The sequence below is a fragment of the Bactrocera neohumeralis genome, chromosome 3 (genome assembly GCF_024586455.1).
Source record: "Bactrocera neohumeralis isolate Rockhampton chromosome 3, APGP_CSIRO_Bneo_wtdbg2-racon-allhic-juicebox.fasta_v2, whole genome shotgun sequence".
In the NCBI taxonomy this organism is placed as follows: domain Eukaryota; kingdom Metazoa; phylum Arthropoda; class Insecta; order Diptera; family Tephritidae; genus Bactrocera; species Bactrocera neohumeralis.
The window spans coordinates 21,182,020-21,195,310 of NC_065920.1; the positions used below are offsets into that span (position 1 = coordinate 21,182,020).

The window sequence follows — 13,291 nt, forward strand, 5'->3', positions numbered from 1 at the left end:
GTAGATGAAAGTTTGTTGGTTCATTAAGTTCATTTTTGTGGAATGTTTAACTTACCGCAGGCGGTACCTCCAGAAAACCACGTTTACTTTTCGTTGAATCAGTGCGTTGTGGCATATCGGGCAGTTCGTCAAGATGTGTCCCACTACGTGGGTAGTCGGTGCACTCCAATTCATCTTCGGTCTCTATAAAGTAATCATCATTGCCGAAACTGCTGCCCATAGGATAGTTACTCAGTATACGTGACGACTCGGAGCCGCTTTTTCTGCGGCCACCCGTGAAACTGCCTACACCAGAAGTTGCCGAATAGGAAAAACGCCTAGGTGGCTCCAGCAGGCTGCTGTAGCCACCACCACCTGTAGTTTCGAAAGCAGGAATATCTTTTTTGACTTAATGACCATCTGAAAACTACTTTTTCGAACAGTGAACTTACCCACTGACGAGAAGCGATATCCTCGGTTTAGCATGGGCGGTGCGCTAACATTACCCAATGATAACATTCGTTGTCGCCGATAGAGAATCGCATCATATTCATCCGGGTATATCGACATGCCAGTTGCCACCATCGCCTCCTGAATTTCACGCTCTTCCTCCTCTTGCATACACACGGCGGCCACAGCAGCCATTTTGGGATCCTAAAACAATATTTGAAATTATATCTACCGGAACCACTTGATGGAAATGAAGATTAGGGTTGCTTAAAGACTTTTGGTGTCATTTCATTTAATATCATTAAATATCATTAAGTTTTTGACCATGACTTTTGGGCTTTAAACTAATCGGAATTTTGTTTAATCTCGAGAAATTTATATATTTTTAAATATTCTTTGTATTCGGAGGTCCGTTGGCCTCATAAGGTATACTTTTAGACGGCCGGGCCTTATGTAAGCTCGGTGAGTCTTCTTCAACAACAAGGAGGTGGCTGTGAAATCAGAGTGATGAAGGTCCAATGAACTGCCTGCTCTCCGGTTTTACCTGCGATGAGGTTTCAATGGACACCAATTTCCCCCGCTGTCCAGATTTCCTTGGGCTGTTTCTATCCTTTGACGGTAACATAAGTCTGTTAGATTTCTTTTTTTTTTGGTATGTTGGATCAATCAAGACTCACACATGCGATCAAGGTTCCAGCTATCCTAATTGGACTCTCTATTCTTTGCCTGATGTTACCTTGAATTTCTTGTCTTTGGTAGTCCGGGCAATCAAGACTCATATATACCATACATGAGAGTCTCTGGTTTCATACCTAAGGGTTCACAAAGCATCTGGGTTTCAGCTGTCCAAATCTGACTCTCTATTCTTTGACTGAGGATACCTTGGATTTCTTGTTTTTGGTAGGCCGTGCAATCAAGACTCATACATGCGATACATGAGAGTCTCTGGTTTCATATCTAAGGGGTCACCAAGCATCTGGGTTTCAGCTGTCCAAACCCTTGAAAATCTTCACAAAAAAGATCGTTCGAAAGGTTTTCAGAACATTTTTATACAAAAGCTCGTTTGAAAGTTCCTAAGACTTTGAAGCAATATATGACAGGACTCTAGAGTCCACCTCAACTACTAGAAACATCTGACCTCTTGAAGATTGCACTATATTATTCCCAATAATATGGTAACCCAACAGACGCTTGTCTTCGCTGAATCTATTTCCAATAACCACAAACCACTACTAACCTTTAACACTTTCATCGTCTCATTGGAACTACTGCGACTCTTCCAGACAATAAGGAACACCATTAAGCCGAAGAAGCCGCTAAGCGTTGCGGCAATACGTACACCAGTCATCACGTCATAAGTGGCATAGAACTCCTCCTGTTCAATTCTTCGCTCGGCCAGACTTTTATTGTGTCGTCCACTGCCCATGAAGATTCTGTGTCGCCCATTGATGCCGTTGAATACGGAAGCGGTACTATGCAAAGTAGATAAATAGTTAAATGCAAAGTTAATAAATGTCTCTCTCATCATATTTACCCAGTCGTTGTATTCGTGACGGCGGGTAAGGCGCTATGCCCATTAGTTGTAAACTGTTTATCGGGTATAGTGCCGTTACTGCGTAGAGGAGGAGTGTCATTAAATGCAGTGAGTGGCATTGCCAGTTTGTCCGACATATCCGTTGCGGCCAAACGTGCTGGCTTACCGCCATAGATAATGTTATTGGCATTCGTTGTGGTTTTTATTGTTGCGCTTGCCGTAGCAGTTGATTTGGAAGCCTTTGAAGTGGAAGAACTCGTTGCTCTAGATGACCTTGAAGTGTCTGTTGATGTTGTTGATGCTACCGACGACGAGGCAACGGCACGTCGTGTAATTTTTGCCATTTCTAAATAGACATGTTCTGTAAGAAGAAAACGGGGAACAGTGTTTAATATGGTAAAATATGTATGTATATACATATATGATATATTGATAAAGGAAAGCCAAATCGAATAAGTGAAAATGAGAACTTCGGAGTAATAGGTTCAAACATTCGCTTCAGAGTTTTTTTAATTAAGTTTCTTTAAATCGGTCATTCCAAACAGCTATTTTAACGATATTCTGTCGATTATTTTTTAGTAAAAAGAAGTTCATCTTAAAATTTGAGTTTATATTTATCCTATTTGGGTGAAATATGCACCGTTTTGTACGATAAGGATATGTAGTACGATAATGTGTACCATTTTTAAGGCTATTTCATATTGTCACTCTGCTAGAAAACCTCATCCATATTGACAAGAAACTAAGAAGTTGCTTTTCACAAGCTTCTCTTAAGACGAATTTATGAGCAAAAGAATTATTCGCCATAGGCAGCTATAGGCAGTACTTGTTGTCAGGTGCGGATTATTAAATGGACGCATAAGAACCTCCCAATCAAGCTCCCGGAGTTTCTGGCGTCTCACGATCGCTGTGTGTGTCCTAGAACAGTTCTGATGGTACATAATTCCTCTTCTATTGGTCAAAGTTGGTCACTTTTGGTGGATTGCTTCCTTCAGGCAGTCCAATTGTTCACAGTACGGGTCCGACTTAAGTGTCTGGCCGTTGGGATGCAACAAATAGTAGAGGCCACCATTTCTGCTGAGGTATCACTATTCGACCATGACCATTTTATCCAAAAAGTATTTAGCACATATCAAAACTCGTAAAAATCAACGAGAAAAGCATGAACACTATATGCTTTACACTTTAAATAAAAAGAAAAAACTTTAAAAACATGAATTAAAAAGTGTTGAAGCAGTATGAACACTGCGAACAAACGCTCTTTCCACCGCTAAACTTTTCATGATACCCACACATTGTTTTAATTTTTGCTCAGTCTCATATGTACGTACTTACCTATACGCTATGACTTTATTTACCTTAACTTGCTTAGTAGGCGACAAGTGTTTTATGGCCAGAACAATAGAATATGTAGCTAGTTGCTAATATGTACAAGTAAGTCTACATACAGGGTAATACCATTAAGAAGTGGATTTAGTTACATTCGTTATGGAGTTTACCGAATATATGTATGTACATACATAATTTTTTTCTTTTACTAAATTCTTCAAAATTCAAAAGAATTTTCTCACATTATCACTTTGATTACTTACATTACCACTGTTATTACTTCCATTACCACTATGATTACTTATATTACCACTTTAATTTAAAAAAAAAAACATTACCAGTTTTATACTGACATTGCCACTTTGATTTTGATTTTTTCTTTGATTACTTAAGTTACATATTTGATTACTTACATTGACACTTTTTTTTACTTACTTGACCCTCTTACTTACTTACATTACCACCTTGATTACTTACAATACCACTTTGATTACAAACATAACCAGTTTTATACTGACATAGCCACGTTAATTTTAGTTTTTTCTTTAATTATTCACATTATCACTTTGATTATTTGCATTATAACTCGGATTACTTACATTACTACCTTGATTACTTAAATTGCCATCTTGATTACATAATTTACCACTTTGATTACTTACATTATTACTCTGGTCTCTTACATTACTACCTTGATTACTTACATTGACACTTTTATTACTTACGTGACCGCCTTACTTACTTACATTAGTATTCTGATAACTATAATATTTCTTGGACTACAAAGATTACCACTTTTATACTTACATCACCGCCTTAATTTCTTGCATTACTACTTTGATTACTTACATTACCACTTTGATTACTTGATATATTACTCTGGTTACTTACATTACTACCTTGATTACTTACGTTACCACCCTGATTACTAATATATCACTTAGATTACTAAAATTACCACTTGTATACTTACATTACCACCTTAATTACTTGCATTACTACTAAATTACTTACATTGCCACTTTTATTACTGATATTTCCTCTTTCATTTAAATTTTTTTCTTTGATTACTTGTATTAATTATTTATGTACATTACCACTTTGATTGCTAACATTACTACCTTGATTACTTACATTACCACTATGATTACTTGGATAATTACTCTGGCTACTTACATTGCATTTTTAATTACTTAAATTAACACTTTGATTACTAATATATCACTTGGATTACTAACATTACTATTTTTATACTTACATTACCACATTAATTACTTACATTACTACTTTGATTACTTGCATTAGTACCATGATTACATATATTACCACTTTGATTACTTACATTACCATTTTGATTACTGGAAATATTACTCTAGTTACTTGCAATACTACTTGATTACTTAAATTACATTACCATCTTGATTACTTAAATTACCATTTTGATTACTAACATTACCATTCCGACTACTAACATTACCACTTTAATTACCTTGACTGCCACTTTCTTTTCTCACCAAATTTTTTGCAACAGAGAAACTATGTCATTTCGCTTAGTTTTTGGTGTTAGAGTTAACACACTTGGTGTCAAAACTGTCGCCTCTTATTAAGAAACTTTGAGCCGAGTACAATGCATGTGTGTGCATATGCACAAGTATCATATATACAACGTTCATTGTCGGTTTGCGGGTCGTTATCAAGCGCCTTTGTGTGCCGAAAAGAAGGTGCAACCAGAGAAAACAAAAAAGAGGTATTATTGTCAACGTCTCAGCTTGGAATTCAAAAGGTGTCTAAAAACCAGGTGCACGCATTCACATATGCATTCACGGATGCATCGCTCGTATGTGTGTGTATGTGTATCTATGAATAATTGCGTTTGTGTTTTTTGTATGCCGTGTTTGCTTGGTTGGCCTTGTCTGCGCAACGGAAATTATACGAGACATAAACTTTTGAACGCTGTCAGCGTTTTGTAACACTTTTTTGTGGTCTCAAGTATTGTAGGGCAGTTGGGCGAAGAATTGCAAGCAAATTGAGAACAACTGGGTACATAGCGGTTTCGTTTGAAATTTTCATGAATATGTATAAGTGGAACTAGTTAAATAGTGAAAGAGTGCCTAGCGACTAGTGAGAATAAACTTTAAACACAGAATACGTTAAAAGCATTTGCTAAATTTTTGGGTTTCTTTAATGAGAGACACAAGGACACAAGAAAGCGCTCATCCCTTTTTGTGGCGTATCGAACTGGACTTAGTTCAAGTAAAGTCTGAGGACTACTGGCCTAAGCTTTGCTTTCCGTACAATCCCACAAAAAGAAGTTAGCTGGTATCACAAATTTTTGATCTGGATGGTCGGTAAATGTCACATTTTTTTATCTTCTAACATCCATCGATATCAAATTCATTCTCAGCACAATGATGGTTTGGCAAAAATATCGGCCGAAGCTGACGGCTCATACAAGGCTTTTTGTCATCTTGAATTTTTTTAAATGGCAATTTTGTTTGACTGTATTCCACTCGATATCAATAATCAGAACTCATTGGCAAATTATACTGTATCATTATAATTTTTTATAATAAAGAACTTATTAATTATCTGTGGCGTTCATTCTGCTTCCTTATTGGCGTAGACACCGCTTTCGCAGTTATAGCCGAGTTTACAACAGCGCACCGATTGTTCTTCTTTTTCACTGATTGGCGCCAACTGGAGACTCCAAGTGTAGCTAGGTCCTTCTTCACCTAGTTTTTCTAACGGAGTTGAGGTTTTCCTCATCCTCTGCTTCCCCTGGCGGGTACTGCGTCGAGCACTCTCAGAGCTGGAGTGTTTTCATCCATTCGGACGCTATGATCTAGCCAACGTAGCCGCTGTCTCTTAATTCGCTGAACTATGTCAATGTCGTCGTATATGTCGTGCAACTAATCGTTCCATCGACTGCGCTATTCACCATTGCCAATGCGAAAAAGACCACAAATCTTTCGGAGAACCTTTTTCTCGAAAACTTTTAACGTCGACTCATCAGACGAGAACGGGAATAATAAGTGACTTAAAGAGTTTGGTATTTGTTCGTTGAGAGAGGACTTAACTTCTCAATTTCCTACTAAGTCCGAAGTAGGGCCTGTTGGCAAGAGTTGTTCTGTGTTGGATATCGACCTGAACGAGAAACGTCTGCCCCATCGAAATCGATTGAGGAATCTGGTTAACCATCCCCTGATGTTATGCTTTCACTGCCATTCAACAGGCTGGGGAAGTGTTCCCTCCATAATTTCTGTATGCTCTGGGCTTCAGTCACTAGATCATCACTGGGGGTTCTACAAGAGTATGTTCAGATCTTAAAACCTTCTGTTAGTCGCCGCACCTTTTCGTAGAATTTCCGACCATTACCCTTGTCGCCCAGCTTGTCAAAAAATATTGCCTCATTGAAAATCACTTGTCCAAAAAATTACTCTTGATTATCGGAAACTTTCCCAAACCCTAAAATATTGTGAGATGCCTATTTTCCACTATCAACTGTATATAAAATACATGAGAAAGGTCAACATAATGCAACAAAAGTTAGTCTCACATTTGAGTGGGATTGCAATTGAAGCCAAAACAGAGTTGACAATAACAATACCGAAACTCAGGTATATGAAATAACCCAAAGAGGCGTATAAAATCCGATTAACTCGTTGGTGCGTCTACAATGTGAGACATGTTCGGTTTTTCAACTGGTGAATAATATGATAGCTTGTGCTCATGAGGTATGATTTGGCACAAGCACGCACAAAGGTTTCAATTCCGCTTGTGTGCTTAAATTTTGTTCATACTTGCCGCCTATTCGAGAGAGTATTCGCACGAAAGTGTTTTGTCGCATTTGACATTTTGATTTTATCAGCTTTTAATGTCAATATGTGGTGAAAGCTGCTAAGTAGCATTATTGCTTTAAAATTTTACTGCCAAAATAAAGTTGTTAGGGTAGAAAGAAAATGAAAGAGAGAAAAATAATTTGAAATCTGCAAAAGCTCGAAATATTAAAAAAAAACTAGTTTATATAGATGAAGTTCAAAAAAATTCTACGAAAATAATTTGCCCCTAAGTTAAGAGTTTGTTACCCTTAGAGTTCATAAATTTGTCCTTTGTCAAGTCAAGCACAGCTTCGTTTGCCAGAAAACTTGCGAATTCAATAAAAAAATTCTAGATTAAATTACAGAACAAATTACTCACATTTCAATTTGATCATTCATCTTTCAATTTGATCATTCACCTTTCAATTTGATCATTCACCTTTCAATTTGATCATTCACCTTTCAATTTGATCATTCACCTTTCAATTTGATCATTCACCTTTCAATTTGATCATTCACCTTTCAATTTGATCACAGTGGCATATGTGAATATTTTTCATGTACGAAAAATGTATAAAAAAATTTCAGTTATCCATTCGAACACATACATTCTAGTCCTCTACCTGAAATGCAAAACTAAACAAGTAAGGAAGAGTAAGTACGGGTGCGGCCGAACATTTTATACTCCTGCAACTTGCAAAGTTTAAGATTAGATAAGGTTGATTAGAAAAACGAAAATCATTATACTATATACAGTATATGGGAGTAGGGGTAGGATCGACCCGATTCTATCTATTTTCCCAATACCAAATACTATTAACATACTACATAATAAAAAATAGATGTTCTCTGGGTCTCATAAAGGACCTCACATACAATCATTTAAAGTAAAGTCAGTGCGATGTTCCGAAATCCTAATATTATTTATTTGGAGGCTAGGTTAAGTTTTCGCCCAATTGTATCCATTTTATCCACAAAGATACATTGTTAAGAGTAAAACACTCTATTTCCTTTTCATGGAGATAACTTACATATTGGCCAATGGATGCGGTATAAAGTCATCCGGAAGCTCGAAAATCTTTATTTTAGGTATATGCGGGCTCAGAAAAGTAATTACCCGATTCAACTCATTTTTGTTGCACAGATATACAATTATCAGGGAAAGATTCTCCCTGAATTTCAATTGTATATCTCATACATTGACCGATATTTTCAGTCAAAACTCAACTATAGATACAGGAGTCCACATATTCAGTAACTAGGGGGTAGAACAGTTTTGCTTGAATTTGGAAAATTTTTGGTAATAAGGTGTCATACTTCATAGGCATTATTCTTGAAATGTTTTATACCGCTAAATTAATTTGATTTGTACATTGGAAAGTGAAATAATCAAATGGAATTTAAAATTGCTCTATATTGGAAGTTGGCGTGGTTGAAGTCCGATTTCGTCCATTTTCGCACTGTGACGTAGGAATGTGTGAAGAATGCCACGGGACTGAATTTAGTCGAATTGGGTCGGGCGGGTCCCGAGATACGCGATTTCACCTAAAATTATGGACAGTGGACGGATTTACCTTCCGATTTCATCCATTTTTGTTGTGTGGAAAGCGGTGTTAAAGAGATTTGTCCTGAGCGAATTTGGTAATTGTAGCTTAAGTGGTTTAAACCAAATTATGGTCTTTTAAAAAATTTTTAGTCCACAGGTGCCCCTTGTCCTATATCCTCATTTAGTGCTTTGTTATGCCACTTTATAGATTTAGGGTTAATTGCATTTTGTGGGCGTGGCAGTGGTTCGATTACGTTCATCTACGAACTCGTAATTTTTTTGTTGCCAAGGAACTCATATACACAGTTTCATCACAGTATCTCAATTTTTACTCAAGTTACAGCTTGTGCGGACGGATGGACGGACGGACAGACAGTTACCCGGATTTCAACTCGTCTCGTCTTCCTCATAATTTTTGTATACATAACGCTATATCTATCTCGATTAGTTTTAGGTGTATATGCATCACCTTTAGGTGAACAAAACTATTATACTCTGTAGCAACATGTTGCTAGAGTATGAAAATCGAGTAGAAAGTCTAATTCTGGCATTCTATGGAAATAGAAGAATTTTTGAAGGTAAATCAATTGGTCCGAGATGATTGCTACTGTTGCTATTGTTAAAAGTTAGTCATGCGTGCATATGTGATATACTGGTACATATACATACATATGTACATATATGCATAGGTATATACATACATATATGCAAAACGGTCGTATCTGCACATACATATATAAATTCAGATAGCCAAGCGACTTTAAAATCACCAAAGGGCTTTGTCAAATATAGTGAAAGGTAGTGACTGCTTTGAATAGTCATGTCTACATATATAACGTAAATAACATGACTCACGTAGCACAACCCAGCGGTTAACATTAATGGCGTCCTTGTCGAGTAGATTAGGTGGGTCAAGTGTCTATAAAGATTTATGTGTCGGTCATAGAACGGTAAACAGTTTGAAATAAGAGTACCCATTTGATTATTTAATAGTGTGTGTATATAAATAAACCTTGTTCAGCAGCTGGTAACAGTAAATTGCCTTTTGTTGCTAATTATTCTCAGTAAATGCCAATTTTTAAGCCAACAATCGAATATATTTTTATACTCATTATTCGCCTAAAATGGTAAATTATTATCTGATTATGCACGATTTGACTATCTTAAGGGATTCGGCCAGTAGAGGATGTCAAAAAAATTGATTTTTTTTGCTTAAAGTTCACAGTCAATTTCAATTCCAGCTTCATAGTAATATTATCGAAAACTCCTTTTCTTCTCACTCTTAAAGTCAATTGTCATAGGAAGGTATTTTTAAGTGCTCTAGGTTGAATTAACCGCTTATATTAAAAATCCATGAAATTTTAGAGCCGAAAGGTAAGTTTGTTCAAATAACCTGTTGAATGAGCACTCCTAAAATGTCGTACTTGAGAAACCTATATTAGTGATATTTTTTTTTTAATTTACAAGAATATACCTTGATTAGTAGAAATAAGGGGTGTTTGTTTTAGATTTGTGGTTCTCAATGAAGCAATACATTTTTCGAAATTGGTCTTTTTGAGAGTTGTTACTTGATTTATACACAGTTTGGTTTGCCATTTCATAAAATGCTAAAATAAAGAATCTATCTGTTCGTAGGGTATGCAATTCGAGCAACCATGTATCGGTTTCGCACCACGTTTATGCTCGTGGATAGTAAGCATCCGTAGAGACGCCGTACAGTGCCAACCGAAGAAGCTATTGCTACTGTTGGACAGAGTATCGACGAAGACCCGAGTGAGCCCATCCGCTTTAAGGATGATTTTGCGTAAGAATCTTGGTTAGTGGGCTTACAAAATCTAACTCGTGCAAGAATTGAAGTCGAACGAACATCAAGCGCATCGGACATTCGCTGAAAATTTTGTTCAACGATGAAGCTCATTTTTGTGTTGAATCGATAAATTAATAAACCAAATTGTCGCACTTAGAGTGATGATAATCCACAAGCCATTAGTCACTGTTTGGTGTTCTATTGGCAGAGTGAATCATTGGTCCATATTTCATCAAAAATAAATCCAGTCATAATTTTACAGTCAATGGGGAACGCCATAAACCCATGATTTGCGATTTTTTCGTGCCTGAATTGCAGGATATTGATGTGAACGACCGTTGGTTCCAACAAGACGACGCTATATGTCATAGAGCCAACGAAACAATCGAAGGAAAGTTTGGGTGCGTGCCTCGGAAGTGAATATTCGGCGCGTTATTACTGACAACCATTTCAGTCTGAGATACATTCTAATTGCTGTAAAAGTGTTTGTAAATTGGGTCTCTCCGCTGGAAGTTATTCAAGTCTGGCGCGAGTCCTTGCCAAAAATAATTGTAGAACATAATGTAGAACATACTTAAAAAAAAAAAAAAATACAGGTACCTCAAATTTAACGGAAAATGTTTTTATCATTCGAAAGAACATTCTTTGGCATTTACTTTTTTGAAAATTATCTTTTTCAAATGTTGGCCGCGGCTTCGTCTGAGATGATCCATCAATTGAGTCCAATTTTCGATGACTCGTTCGAGTATTTCGACTGGTAAGTGGCGAATGACACGCCCGATGTTTTGCTCCAAGGCCTGAATAGAAGCGGTATTGTCCGCATAGACTTTAGACTTTACAATCGGTGGCCAATCGACCAACCCGAAACATGAAATTATCTGCTCACCGAAGTGTTCTCTCAATAAATACAATGATTGATACGATATGTGGGGAGTGGTGCCGTCTTTTTAAAACAAAATGTCGCCGAGTTCGGGAGCTTCAATTTCAGGCGTCAAATAGTCGGTTATCATGGCACGATAACGGTTGACACTGATGGTTACGTTCACACCGACATCATTTTTGAAGTAATATGGATCGATGATCCCACCGGCCCACAAACCACACCAAACCGTTGTTTTTTCTGGATGAAATAGCAGCTATTGAATGTCTTCAGATTGTTCTTGCGTCCCAAATGCGCCAATTTTGCTTGTTTGCATACCCGTGAGCCACAAATGGTCTTCATCGCTGAACAAAATTTGGCTCGAAAACGTCGGATCTTCTTGGAACTTTTCTAGACCACATAGAGCGAAGCAATGTCGCTTGGGAAAGTCGAGAGGCTTCAGTTCTTGCACAAGCTGTATTTTATACGCTTTCAATTTAGGATCCGGACATAAAATGCGCTAAGTTGTTCCATACATCAGTCCGAGTTGCTGCGAACGGCGTCGAATCGACTCTCCATGGTCTTCGTGTACATTCTCAGCAGTGACAGCTTTATTTTCTTCACTGTCGGCTGGACGTGGTCTATTCGGTCGAATATTATCCAATAATGAATGCTGGGTCTCAAGATGTGTGATGATGTTGCGAATAGCACGCTCAGTAGGCTGATTATGTTGATCATAAGTTAAGCGAAGCGCTCGAAACACATTCTTTAAAAAACGTGAATTTTCGTCATTAAGTTGACCGAACAATTTATAAACTTGTTCAGGCGTAAGTCTTTCCATGTAGAAATGCCAAACAATACTGAACAAAATTAACATGACTGCTTGACACGACTCATGCGTGATCTGTCAAAAAAAGGCTATTTAAAAAAGTACCTCTACTTGGATTACCTTAGTATATGTATATGTACAGTATGTATTTTTCCACTATCTACGTATATCGAATCACTTTAGATCAAAATATTTTCTTCAGTTCACCTCTCTTTCACGTGAATGGCAACACTTAATTGTTGATGCTAATGCTCATTTCCATATTCTTTGATGTAAGAAAATCAAGCGCAAAAATGTCAATGCATTGAAAGCTCATATCGGCATGAAATTAGAATTTCTCTGATTACCTAAACTCAAGCATTCTTTGTTTGCAATCAGTATTCAACTCACATTTTCTATGAACGTTTATCGGCATACCGTTACAATAAGTTTCACAATGCGCTTTCGCATTCGTTTAAGCGCAGGAAGTACTGTGTTGAGGACTCTTGTAGGCTGTGTGACGTGCTCAGTTGTAGTACACTTGTCTATGTCTAATCAAGTTTTATCAGTTCACTTCCAATTGATTGCACATTTGAATGAGAATGCTAGCGAACACGTGCGACATTTTTGTTTTGTGATAATTGTACAAAATTAAGGTTCATCTGTGCATACAAATGTTCACATCATACTTGAATTTGAATACGAGTATGTTCATGGCATGAATAGTGGATTTGGATACGTGGAGGATTTTTGGCAGGTTGTTTAGTTGCATGCAATAATGTCATATTTAGAAATTTGCGCACGTAACTTAAGTTAAATGAGCAATAATTAGAGGTACTTAAGGTTGGAGTGGTTTTTGCTAAAATATGTGCCTTAACAATCTATAATCTGGTTATAAACTTATAAATAATCAAAGTTTTAAAGTGTATTCTGCAGTCTACAATTTATATAATTTTATCTCCTAGAGCACGATGAGAGATTATTTATAGTATTCACTTCTAACCTAGACCTAAAATCCCTCTATTTCATCACGCTTGAGACAAATTTAACACTCTTACGCTGAAAGCGACTTCAAAGTTGTTAAAGGAGAAGATAGATATAGGAATAGCATAGGCTTATATGTTGATTAACCATCAGCAATATCACTTTTTGACTTTTAAA

The 13,291-nt window shown here is 36.9% G+C and overlaps 2 protein-coding genes across 4 annotated transcripts in view; one reads left to right on the plus strand and one right to left on the minus strand.

Annotated features, from left to right (window-relative positions):
• Positions 1–13,291, plus strand: part of LOC126754146 (thioredoxin-like protein 4A) — a 183,190-nt gene that overhangs the window by 13,872 nt on the left and 156,027 nt on the right. The window lies entirely within an intron of this gene.
• Positions 1–13,291, minus strand: part of LOC126754145 (mucin-5AC) — a 198,298-nt gene that overhangs the window by 11,120 nt on the left and 173,887 nt on the right. For 2 of the 3 annotated variants that reach the window (XM_050466075.1, XM_050466074.1), the window contains exons 4-7: positions 1,964–2,324; positions 1,667–1,901; positions 432–633; positions 56–378 (exon numbers count right to left, since the gene is read on the minus strand). In XM_050466075.1, coding sequence (XP_050322032.1) covers positions 56–378; positions 432–633; positions 1,667–1,901; positions 1,964–2,307 — 1,104 coding nt within the window. In that variant the 5' untranslated portion in view covers positions 2,308–2,324. The remainder of the gene's footprint in view (positions 1–55; positions 379–431; positions 634–1,666; positions 1,902–1,963; positions 2,325–13,291) is intronic. The other variant, XM_050466076.1, reaches the window with a different exon arrangement.